This window comes from Lonchura striata, chromosome 27 (assembly GCF_050655825.1).
Source record: "Lonchura striata isolate lonStrDom1 chromosome 27, ASM5065582v1, whole genome shotgun sequence".
NCBI lineage: Eukaryota > Metazoa > Chordata > Aves > Passeriformes > Estrildidae > Lonchura > Lonchura striata.
Genome location: NC_140729.1, coordinates 10,251,966 through 10,263,776, shown reverse-complemented (window position 1 = coordinate 10,263,776; position 11,811 = coordinate 10,251,966). Strand labels below are relative to the sequence as shown.

Sequence of the window (11,811 nt, the reverse complement as noted above, 5' to 3'; positions counted from 1 at the left end):
CTCCCCTCTCCTGGGGAACCCCACACTGGACACACTACTGGCCACAGAGGGGACCATGGGAAGGGAAGGTCTGCAGGCAGAAATCTTGGAGAGCCAGACACTCACCTGCAAGTCCCCACAGGCTTTGGCAGCACCACTCCCGCAGTGTAAACAGCCTGGAAGATCCCCTCTAGATGCACCCTCCGCGTGATCTCACGGATCAGAACCGGAGCCACCCGTTTGGAGCGCAGCTTTTTGTGGACACACAGGAAGTTTATCTCTACCATCTTCTTCTCTCTTGGGGAAGAAACAATGCAGAGCATGAGTCAGGCCGATCAGACCAACGCCCTGGGCAATCTACCTCCAAACCCCTTCAAGGGAATGGGGAGTCAACACCTCAGGGAAGGGGCAGGGGCTGGTTTTGGACAGCCCTCCCCTTAAGCTGTTACCCAGGGATTCCCAAGAAAAATCTGAATCTGTGTCAGGGGAGGGTCAGGTTGCATATTAGGGAAAGGTTCTTGCCCCAGAGGGTAGAGGGCACTGCCCAGAGAAATCTCCTGCCCAGGGAATGGTCACAGCCCCAGGGCTGCCAGAGCTCCAGGAGAGTTCGGACAATGTTCTCAGGCACAGGGTTGTCCTGTGCAGGGCTAGGATCTGGACTGGATGATCCTTGGAGATCTCTTGGAGCTCAGGATGTTCTATGCTTCTGCATCTCCATCTAGCCCTTGATGATTTCTGTAAGCCCATAACTTCTGTAAGTTAAGCCACCTCGTTGAGGAAAACAGACTCCACAGTGGTTAACTACAAGATGTCCCTGCCAACCCTTAACTATCCCCACCCTCCCCTCCAAGCAGCAAAACATCTCCAAAGCTGAAGGGTGCAGGTCTGGCTGTGTGCTGGGGAAGACAATGGAGACAGACTCCCTGAGCACTCCCAAAGCCCCAGGTGTCAGCAAGGGGCAGGATGAGAAGTGCACTCACGTGTCATAGATGTGGATGGTGGCTGGAATCGCGCTGATAAATCCCACCAGCTTCTTGCTGGAGACCACTCGGACCCCACAGTGCCACTGGGGCAGCCAGCCTGGAGGACGCAGTGCCCTGGGGAGGGGACACACCTCAGCAGTCACCTCCCACCCAAGGTCCCTGGTGTACCTGCTCCTGCCTCCCACCCTGCCCTGGGACACCCCAAATCCTGCTGGCCGGCAAGAAGATGAGAGAGCGACAGTGATGTAACAAGGACTGTTGGGATCCAGGACAATTCCTGCACCCCACAGCCAGTCCTCACTAGGGACACAGGAGGAAACCTCTGTTCCTCGATTCAGAAACACCCTGAGGAAACAGCAGCTCTGCTGCAACAGGACTCCAAGGGTAAACTGCTGGCAGCTGCCTTCATCCCACAGCTCCAGGGCACTGAGGAGCCCCTCAGCTACTGGGATTTTCACAAACACTTGAGGGATCAAACCAAAGAGGAGAAAAGTCCACTTTTAAGCTCCCTTATCTCAAAGCAGCAAGAGGCAGGCAGGGCTGGGTGACAGCCCCTCTCACCGTGTCCCTGGGACACCACACACAGTGACAGATGGGGAAGAGACAATTCAGGAAGAAGAGAGATGGGATAAGCAAAGGCAGCTGCAGCCCTGTCACGGGGATCAGGCTTGTCAGCATCCCACAGGCCCTGCTCTGCACTCCTGGTGCCACTCACCACAGCAGGAACTCGGGCGAGTAATCGAACCGGAACATGTTGTCATCGTCCTCCACGTAGTTCTCGTTGAGCAGCGTGTAGAGCTCCTTCAGCTGCAGCAGCACAGAGCACGTAGGTTAAGGAGGTTACTCAGCCATCCGCTGCCCCAGCCAGGACCCTGAGCACTCAGTGTGTGGCCACAGCACCAGAGCACCATGAGCAGCCATCCCCCTGCCCCTGGCACGTGCCCCTGCTCCAGGACCAGTGCCACACAGAGCAGGGGGAGCAGCAGGACAGGGAAGCCCTGTGCCACCTCCCAGGGACGTGGGTCATGCTCTAAAGGGGGTTCCCACAGGAGAACTCCACGCTTCAGGCATCCTTACATCCCCTTGAAAAAACCAGGCCAAGCACCCCAGTGTGAGATGGGTAAAAGGAACTGCAGTGGGGTCAGGCCCATCCAAGCCCAAGGCGTGACAAAGCCACAGTGTCACCTGCTGTGCTGAAGGACACGTTTCCACCCCCAAAACCACCTCCAACAGCCCAAGCACTGAACTGCCAACCAAGACACTCCAACAGGAGTGTGCTGAGCTGCCTGTACTCACCACACCTCTATCCCCCAGGTCCAGGGCGTCCCAGGTGAAGCCCTGGGGCAGGGTGTAGGGCTCCTGGCGGATATTGTCCTTGTCCGGCTCCACCGGGCCGTGGGTGTTCACCACTTCTCCTGAAAGACAGAGCAGGGAGCATGAAGAAATGCTCTGCTGTGTGAGGCCAAGCCTCCACAACACCTCAATCTGGTCTCCAACATACCTCATGTCTCCCATCCCTGCAGTGGCAGACAGGGATTGTCCTTTCACCCACCTATTTTGGGATGTGACAATGGGCAGGGAATCAAAATTTCCAGGGCAAGGGTGGAGCCCATAGGGTGACCAGACTCAGCCACAGCTGCATCCTCCAGCTCCACACGTGATGCCTGATCCTTCCCCATCCCCACAGTCCCAGCCTGGGCCAGCACTTCCATGGGACAGTGATCTCCTGCCAGCTCTGGCCACTGCCACTTGGCAAGAGTCAGGGTTTCCTGCCCACTGTGCCTAAAGAAGAGCTGCAGTGAACAACACAACTGTTGTTGTAAAACCACTGACTCCTAAAGACCCTGATTCAGCCAGGAGATGTCAGCTCGAGCTCTGGCTGTCTCGGGGATGTCAGTCCAGCAGCATCACTTCAGTGCTGCCAAGAAAAGCGAGTTGTGCTAATTACAAATTCCCTTAAAAAGGCATTGAAAAGGTTTCCAAGCAATGGGGAGGTGATGAAAGCCCAGAGCAAGAACTTCTCCCATCACACCCACCCCAGGCAGCTTCCAGAAATGCTCACCCCTGGCTGCCCTCTCTGTTTTGAGCAGGTGCTGAACTGTTTTGAGATCTGGCCCCAAAAATCCCACAGCACTTCTGTTATCCAGCCCTAAATAGCCCCATGCCCATAGTGCCATGTGCCAGAGCATGCCAGGACCACGAGGAGCACTGGGACACAGTCAGGGCACAGCCACCAGGGAGGAACGAGCTGCTTTGTGCTTCCCACTCCCCAGGAGACACCTTCCACCCTTTCCCCAGGGTTTTCCCAAGCCGAAATTATGTTTCCATGCCTAGTATCCTTGGAAAAAAGGGTAAATGCAAGACTCTGCTGTCTCACATGACCACCTGCCATCTCACTGTGATTTTCCCAACTTAAAGCTGAGATTGTTGCTCCCAGGAAAGTTTATAAGACCCAAAAAGGCCTCATAGTGGTGTGGACAACATGGAATGAGAATCACACACTGCATCTGCAGCAAAAGGGACACAAACCCATGAAGGGAAATACTGAAGAGCAGCAAATCTGACGCCATGACAAGTTTTGGATAAATCTAGAGACTGTGGGCTTGGACTCACTCTCTTGTTCTCCTGAGTTCTGGGGTATGCAGATGAGGAGAGACTAAAGTAAAGTTATCCCAGGCAGCCCAATAGGCCTGGGAATGAGTGCCTTCCAGACAGAGCTCTCCTGGCACATCTGCTCTGAGAGCTCCTGCCATGGTGTCAGGGGCAGATCGCTGCCACAGGCTGCCAGGAGCAAGAGAAGGGCTGGAGCAAGGCCCAGAGCTGGGAAGCACCACTGGGATGTCCACAGGGGGAAGAGGGGACCAAGAAATGGGGCTCCCCATCCTCAAATGCTCATGGCAGCTTGGAGTGGAGCAGCTTTGATGTTTGTGCTCCCCCTGTCTGCCTGTGCCAGAGAGGAGTGTGAGCCCAGCAGAACAAGGATGTGGCAGCTCAGCACTGGACCTGCTCCCAGAGCTGCTCCCTGCCCCAGCTCACCCTGACTTACCTTCCCCACCAAGGATCCCTGGCTGGGAAGCTCCAGCCTCCAGAAGGGGAGAGCTGGACAGCTCTGAGTCCAGCTCAGGATGTGGCAACACCACACACAAAACCTGGGTACAGAGGGCTGGGGAGACCCAACTCCAGGGCTAAGGATGGGGATTATGGGATGCACAAATGCAGGAGGCATCAAGTCAGATGTCTGAAGGGGTTCCTTGTCCCTCTGTGCACCCTGAAGTGCTTGCACAGCTCTTCAGACCCTCCCCATCCACCTAGCTCACGTTGCTGAACGATGGAGAATTGGTTTTGTTGCCTTTGAAGCCCAGGCCAGGCAGGAACTCACTTGAGGGTCACAGATTAGCATCCCCAGGCTTCTCTGAGGCTTCCTCAGAAGCCTACAGGTCATCAATGCCTCCCCCAGGGCCCACAGGTCACCAAGGGGCTACACATACCTAGCTTGGGCACTGGCTGTGTGTCCCAGAACTGGTAGCTCCTCTTGCTGGCTTCCTCCATGGTTTTGGCAGGGCCCTGACCTACAGAGAAGAGCTCAATGGCTTTTTGAATCTCCTGGATCCTCTCAGCAGGTAAAGAGTTCACCTGAGGGCACAGAAGGAGGTGGAAAGACAAAATGAGTAAGCTGAGCCACCAGGTCTGTATGTGGGTTCCTCAGCAGGGGAATCTGAAGCTGATCCTGTCACAGGATGCTGCCAGGAAAGGGAGAGCAGGCAGGAACCTCCCTCCCCATCCTCAAGTCCTTGACAGGATGCATGAACCAGCACCAGCCACCTCACCTAGACCTGGTTTCTAGGCATTCCTAGGGCAAAGGGGATGGAAGAATTTTCTGAAAATGCTGTAAGATTCAGTTAAGTGGGTGCTGTGAGCCCCAGGAGCAAACCTCCCCACTTGACATCCTGCAGAGACAGATGGATCAACCCACACCCAGCACTTGAGATTCTTTCAGTGGCTTTTCTCTCACTATTCAGCCTCCTCCCTCTAAGCTGGACCTGTATCCACAAACTGCAGCTTCCAGAGGAGTCCCTGGACACCAGGGACTGGGCAAGGCAGAGAGGTTGAGTCAAGATGAAAGACACTTTCATCCTCCTCTTTCTCAGGGTGGATGGCTCTGCACTGAATTCCAAACCCCAGCTCCTCTCTGATCCCTGAGGAATTTAGTTTGAAAAACACAAAGCCCCACTTTAAAGCTCTACCGTGTCAGATGGACAAAATATTCAAAATGTTTGGACAGGTACTGGGCATCAGACAGAAAACAGCTGAAGTGTGTCCTCTGCCACGGGACCAGAGGGGACAAGAGGGCCAGGAGGGTCAAACCCTGTGTGTCCCATGCTGCCCCCTGAATCACTGGCTGCTGGAGAGGATCAGGCAAAGCCCAGAGGGATAAGACAGACCCTGCTCTCCTCAGCTGCTGTTCTTGTGATCATCCAGCAAAAATCAACACCAGCAGATGTCACCCCCGTGCTGCTGCAGGCAGGACTCAGAGCTGGCAGGTGGCAGCTCCTGCCTGTGACAGGCAGCTGGTGTCTGGGGAGAGGAACCTGGAGGTGCTAGTCTGACCCAAACTGGCTGGGATCTCCAGCCAAGGACTGCATTATCCCTGGAGTGCTCTGCAAACACCTTCTGCACCAACAGGAACTCTCACACACAGAGCCAGGCTGGGCAGTCACTCTAAACCTGAAGTTTTCTGAGCAACCAAGTGCCTAAAACCAGGGCTGGGAACTCTGTCTGTGGCCTAAGTAACAGTGGGGAGGTTTGGGATGGGACTGGCTGTTGTGGGGGGGGGCAGGATTCCGGGAAGGGGCTGGTCACCTTCACTGGCTGGTCCTGAGCCTGGTCAGGCTGGTCTCCTCCTCCTTTCTCTTTCTTCCGTTTGGGTTTCTTTTTCTTCTTTTTGGCTCCGCTGTCATTTGCTGGACTCAGGCCCCTGGGGAACAAAAGAAACATCATTGGAGCCTTGGGGTTTTCTTTTGAGAGAACATTTGTTTGGTTTCTGAGGCACTCTAAAGAAAATGCAGGCTCCTGCTGAGTCCAAGTCTCCAGGAAGGGAAATACTCCGTGCACAGAGGGTGCAGCCAAGCACCCACCCCACAGCACAGAACTCCCTGGGAGCTCCCAAAAAGGGACCAGCACTAACACCTCCCACCCCACAGGTGTGCTGGGCAGTGGGGACTGTGCCCTGTGCTGCAGGTGACCACATCCCTGCTCTGCCACCCCTGCCCAAATCCACCCTGTGGAGTGGTGGGATGCTCAGCTTTGGCTTTTTCCTCTTTTCCAAGCCCAAGGATAGATGTGGAAGCAGAAAACACGGGTCCAGCCCCAGGGATAAGGCCCCACAGCAGGTTCAGGCACCACACAGAGGTCACTGGCCAAGGACACTGTGCCAAGTGTCACCTCCCTGCAGAGATGATGCTTTAGGGAGATGAGGCTGTTTATTGGAAAATTATTATATTGTTATGCTGGAGCTGGAAAATTGAGAGTGAGGAGCAAATCCCTGGAAGTGCCTAGACCAGGGCACAGCTCCTCCTTCCACAGCTGCAGGGCAGCCCTGGACATCCAGATCATGATCATCCCCAAAGAGCTGCTGGTGTGAAACCCCTCCCTGAGCCTGGCCTTTGCTCCAGCAGCATCCAAAGACAGGAGAGGTGCCTGCCCCCAGCATGGCAGATGGCAGCTCGTGGTGATGATCTCCTGATCCTGCATGGGGTGACCTGGTACAGGACAGCCAACGTTATGGGGGAGCTGGGAGCTGGCTCCAGCCTCTGACACAGGCAGGGCTTGGGGGGAAATCTGGTCCTGGGAGGCTGGAGCAGGTCTGAGCAGAGGGATGAGAGGGAAAAGGGAGGGACACGTCCAGGAGAGCTCTGCCAGCTGCCAGCTCGTGGCTCAGCTCTGTCCTGTCCCAGTGCATTTGTACTCTACAGCACAGGTGTCCCCTTCCTTGCACCCCAAAACAACTCCCACAGCAGGGACAATCCCTCAGATCTGACCTGCATCAGCCTGGAATTCCTCCACAAAAGCACTGCTCACTTCTGGAGCAATTTAATGTCTTTACCAAACACAAAATAGTGGTGAAGAGAGTGGAGAAGGAAAAAAAAAAAAAGAAATGTGTTGGTAAATATGTTGCAACAGCATCCAACTATTTAATTCAGCAAGGCCAGAAGAAGGAGTTGGGAGAAAACAGAGCTTGGAAGGTGGAAGGTGTCCCTGCCCAAGGCAGGGGTGTGGAACTGGATGATCTTCAAGGTCCCTTCCAACTCAACCACTCTATGAAATTCCTGGGCTGAGCAGCAAGAGGTTATGAAACTAGGGAAAAGTGGATGGGGAAATGATTCTGGAGGGATGAAGCTGGGAGATGCCTGTGGATGTGGAATAGAAAGCCAACACGATGGGAGCAGAGAAGGATGCTTTGCAGGACATGGAGCTGCTGGCTGGGGAAGCTTTTCCTCTGCACAAACCCTGACCAGCAGCAGAGACTCTGCAGGCAGCACATGCTGGGGAAAAGGATCCCCACCTATCAGCAGGGCCTGTGGGGGACACCAGGAGCTGGGAAACATTCCTGGCGTGGGAACAAGCAGTGGTTCAGGGCAAGGTGCTCCACAAGAGGGGGTGAACAGAACCCCTCTCTTCTCCAGGAGAACATGAAGGGAGAGGAGGAGGAGCAAAGCCACAGCTCTGAGGAGCAGCAGCTCCAAGGAGCAGCATCCCGTGGTGCTGCTGCACCATCCTTGGGGGGAGTCCCACCTTCCCTCCCACTGCCAGGAAAGGGCTTTGCCTCCACCCGGGAGATGCTGCTTGGACATGACAGCAGCAGCAATGCCAGCACAGCGCTGCTGACACCACTATTGATTTTAGTGACAAATGTGTGATGGCTTTTTTAACTCTCTGGGGAGGAGCACAGGCAAATCCTGGCCACACTGAAGTCCTGGGATGAGCAAAGCCACCTTGGAGCTGCAATAAACACATCCAAACCGTTTCCTGTCAATTTAACAGCACAAACTGACAGCAGCAGGAGAATTCTTGAGCACACCCCAAGGGCTGACATTGGCAGTTGCCCCTTCCAAAGGGGAGGGACACATGTTCCCAGCTCACCTGCACATTGGGATGCTGCAGGTGCCAGTTGTGACAGACAAAATGCTCCCCTCATTCTCTGTCAGCATTGCTTTGCTTCATAAATCAGAGCTGCCAACTCCCAGCTTGGTGCTAATGAGCTCAGCCCAACCACGCCGGGCTCGCAGGTGAAAGCACTGAGAAAATTCCTCCCTGATTTATGAGCAAAGCTGTCGTGACCTGGAAGAAATCAGGGTGGCAGAAGGTGGGATGAAGTTTTGCATTCCAGGTGGCATGGCCTGGGGAAGGGCCCTGCTGCAGCCAGGAGATGAAAGCCAACCTGGCAGAGGAGTCACCAGCATGTGGGAAAAAGTTGGAAAACTGGAAAGTCCCACTCACTACACCCAGAGAAGCAACAATTACAGGCATTTCCTATTTTAAATCTATTTAGGAAAGCAAGTATCTTCTTTCCCCAGGGTAGCTGCACCCCCCCAGATACTCCCCAAATTAATGACAATGCCCCACCAGCGTCCTGGGACAAGCCACCACCATCCAAAATCTCAGCTACTGCAGCTGGCCTGAGCCAGGAAGCCAAGAGGGCTGGAGCAGTTTCATCCCCAGGAAGGGGGAGCTGCCAGCCCAGCTCACATCCAGCAGCCCACAGCCTTCCCAGCTGCACTTGAGGCCTTTTCCCTCCCAGATCCCTTTGCATTCTGAGGTGCATTGAGGGATGAAGTAGCTGGACAAAGGCACCTTGGCTGCACTGTGCAAACATCTCCCTGTGAGATCACTGAGGTCTCTTTTCTGGCTAAGGAAAACACTTTTCCCTTCTCCTAAGAAAGGCACCCCCACCACCATGGCCATAACTCAGCACTCCAATCCCTCCTTCCCCATTTCCAGGTGCCTCTCTGAGTTGAAGGCAAAGGCTCCAGCTCCAGCCACTGCCCAGAGCACAGCCCCTGTAACCCGAATGATCTTGAAAATAGATTTTTGGAAGCACTTAAAGACAGCAACCTGGCTTGTTCAGGGTGAGACCTGCTCAGACTGGCTCTGCTCCATCAGCTCAGCCCCTTCAGAGGCTGGAAAACACCAGACTCATGCAGTGACAAACTGAAGCTCAGCACCCACTTATCTACCCCTGGATCCAAGGGTGTTCCCAAACCTGAGCAAGGAAGCACAGGGGGAACAACTCCAGCTGTGGGCAGCTCCCTCAGCCTGGAGGGAGCTGCAAGTGTCAGATGAGAAGGAGTAGATCCCTGCTCCGTATTTAGGTGCTGGGAAATCCTTCTGCCATGCCAGGGGCTAATCAGGCTGTAATCTCTGTGATCTCGTTAGGGGCTGTGGCAGGGAGGGAGGGAGATCTCCAGATGGCAGAGCTCAGCTCCCAGAGCCCAGCGAGCTCCCCACACCCACAGCTGCATCCTAGCTGCTGGAGCTCAGTGCCTGTCCCAGGAACCTCCTCATGGCAGGGACTGCCAAACCCACAGCTGCCCCTCTGGGAAAGCCCCTCTGCCCCCTCACTCCCCATCCAGCACCAACCCAGCTGTGCCACAGGGCACTCCCAAACCCTTCCTGCCGGGAACAGCTTCCCCAGGTGGTTCTACAACAATGGAACCGTTTCAGGGGACTGGGACACTCCCATCCTTGCTGTCACTGTGAGGTGACAAACCCCACCAGGCTGAGCCCATACAATGCTCCTGCCTCTCCAGAACCAGGGAATAAATCCTCCACAGCCACCAGGGACACAGCAGAAGCTCCCTCCACACAAAAGGAAATATGAAAAATAACCAAGTGGGATTATTTTCTTTGGAAAATCAGCTTGGACAGCCACAGCAGAGAGCAGTGCAGTCACTTCCCCATGCTGACACAGGGCTGAGGCTGAGGAAACTCAATTCCTCCTTCCTGTCCTTAAAAGGAAAGGAAGTATTGCTTTCACTAAGGAATACTTTTATGTTTTAAACCTCAGTGCCAAGATCCAGTGACTCCCAGCAGCACAAACTGGCACGGGCAGGGCTCTGAGAGTGGCTCTATAAACCCTGGCAGCTCAAAGCCCTTCCCTTGGCCTGTTTTTGGGATGGTGTCAGTGGCGTGACAGGAAACACTCCCACACCCCACTGCAATGGGATGCATGGTATGGAATCGACAGAATTAATGGCTGTGCATCCAGAGAGAAAACCATCCTCCTTCCCACCCCTTGGTCTCTCCCTGGTGGCTTCTGGGGGCTTCCCAGAGAGCTCCAAAGCCTCCCTGCCTCATGCTCCTTATGGCTGTGCCCACCAGCCACGCTTTTGGTGTTATTTCCAAACGATTTCCTCCTGGATATTCCCCAGGCTGCTTGTGGTATTCCAGCTCCTCGAGGTGGCCGGAGTGATGGCCAGGAGGCCTCCAGAACACACCTTTTCCTGGCAAAGGGCAGGAGGAACCGCTGGGGTGGGGAGCAGCAGTGATTGAGCACCACATCTCCTCTGCTCGGCTCTGGCTTCCACAAACCTAATCATGTCAGAGGGAAAGAAAATAAAAATCTCCCCAAGCTCGGCTAAACCGATTAAACTGAGACACGGTGCCACACCCGGGAGGCAAATGAAATATAAATGGGCAGCTGTGCTGTCATAAAAAAAGCCTCTGTGATATTTCTTGAGTGACCTTTTATTCGCTTCGGTTCCTGGGCAGGCAGGATTGCCAATGGAAAGCTGCTGGTGGAGGGAGAAAGGCTCTCCCAGCCCGTGGTCTCTGCTCTGCAGGGCTGGGGAAGCAGCACCAGAAGAGCAGGAGGAGCCCAGGGAAGCTCAGGTGCAGGAAAAACAAAGTGCAAAACCCCCGGAAGGCTCTGGAAAGCCACAGGCTGCTGTTCCCATTCCCAGCAGGAACGAGGACCGAGCCTCTCCCGCACATCCCAGGCACGGCGAGGCAGCTCTGCGCCCTATTAATTAAGGCAATGAGTAATGAGGGTGCTACGTTAAGCATTCCAGCTCTTCCCTGCTGAGATAAGGACCTGCCTCGCTGCCTGTGCTCGCTCCCTGCCTTGTTGTTATTCCACCATTCCATATCCCTGGGGGCTGCGCTCCTCCAAGGAGACAATGTAGGCAGAGCTCCGCAAAACCCTGGGCTGTGTTTAGGCTAACGACGGGATGAGTGTGCAGAAATCCAGGATAATTCCAGGGCACGGGGATGCCACACGCTCCGGAGAGCAGCATCACGCCGGGAACCGCGCCACCGCCCTGGGTGTCACCGCGGGGACGTGACACGAGTGGGCTGAGGCGCGTGCGGGAGGGCAGAGGGAATGCGGGGGGACACACCCTAACGCAAGGCCAGGAAGAGCTGCTAACCGGGCTCGTTTCCGCCCGAAAAAGGCGCTCGCGGCCGCATCCCGGCCCGCGGGCACCGCGCCCGGCCCCGCCGCGCTCCCGCAGCGGCGTGAATGGGCAGCGGCGCCGCCCCCCGCCAGACTGACCGCCGCCTCGACCAATCGCTGCCCGGGATGCTGCCCACCGACCAATCAGCGCACGCCAGGGGCGGGGCGCCTCTCACTTCCCGGCCGTTCCTCGCCTCAATGGGCCCGGCCGCCGCCGTGGCACGCGGTCCCGGCCGCCGCTCACCCCCGGTTAGAGCCATGCTCCGCCTCGTTCTCGCAGTCGCTGCAATGCTCGTGGTCGTTCTCCTCCGCCGCCGGCCGCGAAGGCCTCGCCGGTGGCCGCCTCACTGCTGTCTCACTGTCGTCCGCCATCTTGAACGGGGCCTCCGCGCGTGCCGC

General features: G+C 55.7%; 1 protein-coding gene across 1 annotated transcript in view; it reads right to left on the bottom strand.

Moving 5' to 3' along the window:
• The window catches only part of NMT1 (N-myristoyltransferase 1), a 17,745-nt gene extending 5,934 nt beyond the window's left edge, over nt 1-11,811 (bottom strand). Inside the window, exons 1-7 of the mRNA XM_021539894.4 lie at nt 11,657-11,811; nt 5,823-5,937; nt 4,451-4,595; nt 2,259-2,377; nt 1,678-1,769; nt 960-1,076; nt 106-276 (exon numbers count right to left, since the gene is read on the bottom strand). Of these exons, the coding sequence (XP_021395569.2) occupies nt 106-276; nt 960-1,076; nt 1,678-1,769; nt 2,259-2,377; nt 4,451-4,595; nt 5,823-5,937; nt 11,657-11,784 (887 nt within the window). The 5' untranslated portion in view covers nt 11,785-11,811. The remainder of the gene's footprint in view (nt 1-105; nt 277-959; nt 1,077-1,677; nt 1,770-2,258; nt 2,378-4,450; nt 4,596-5,822; nt 5,938-11,656) is intronic.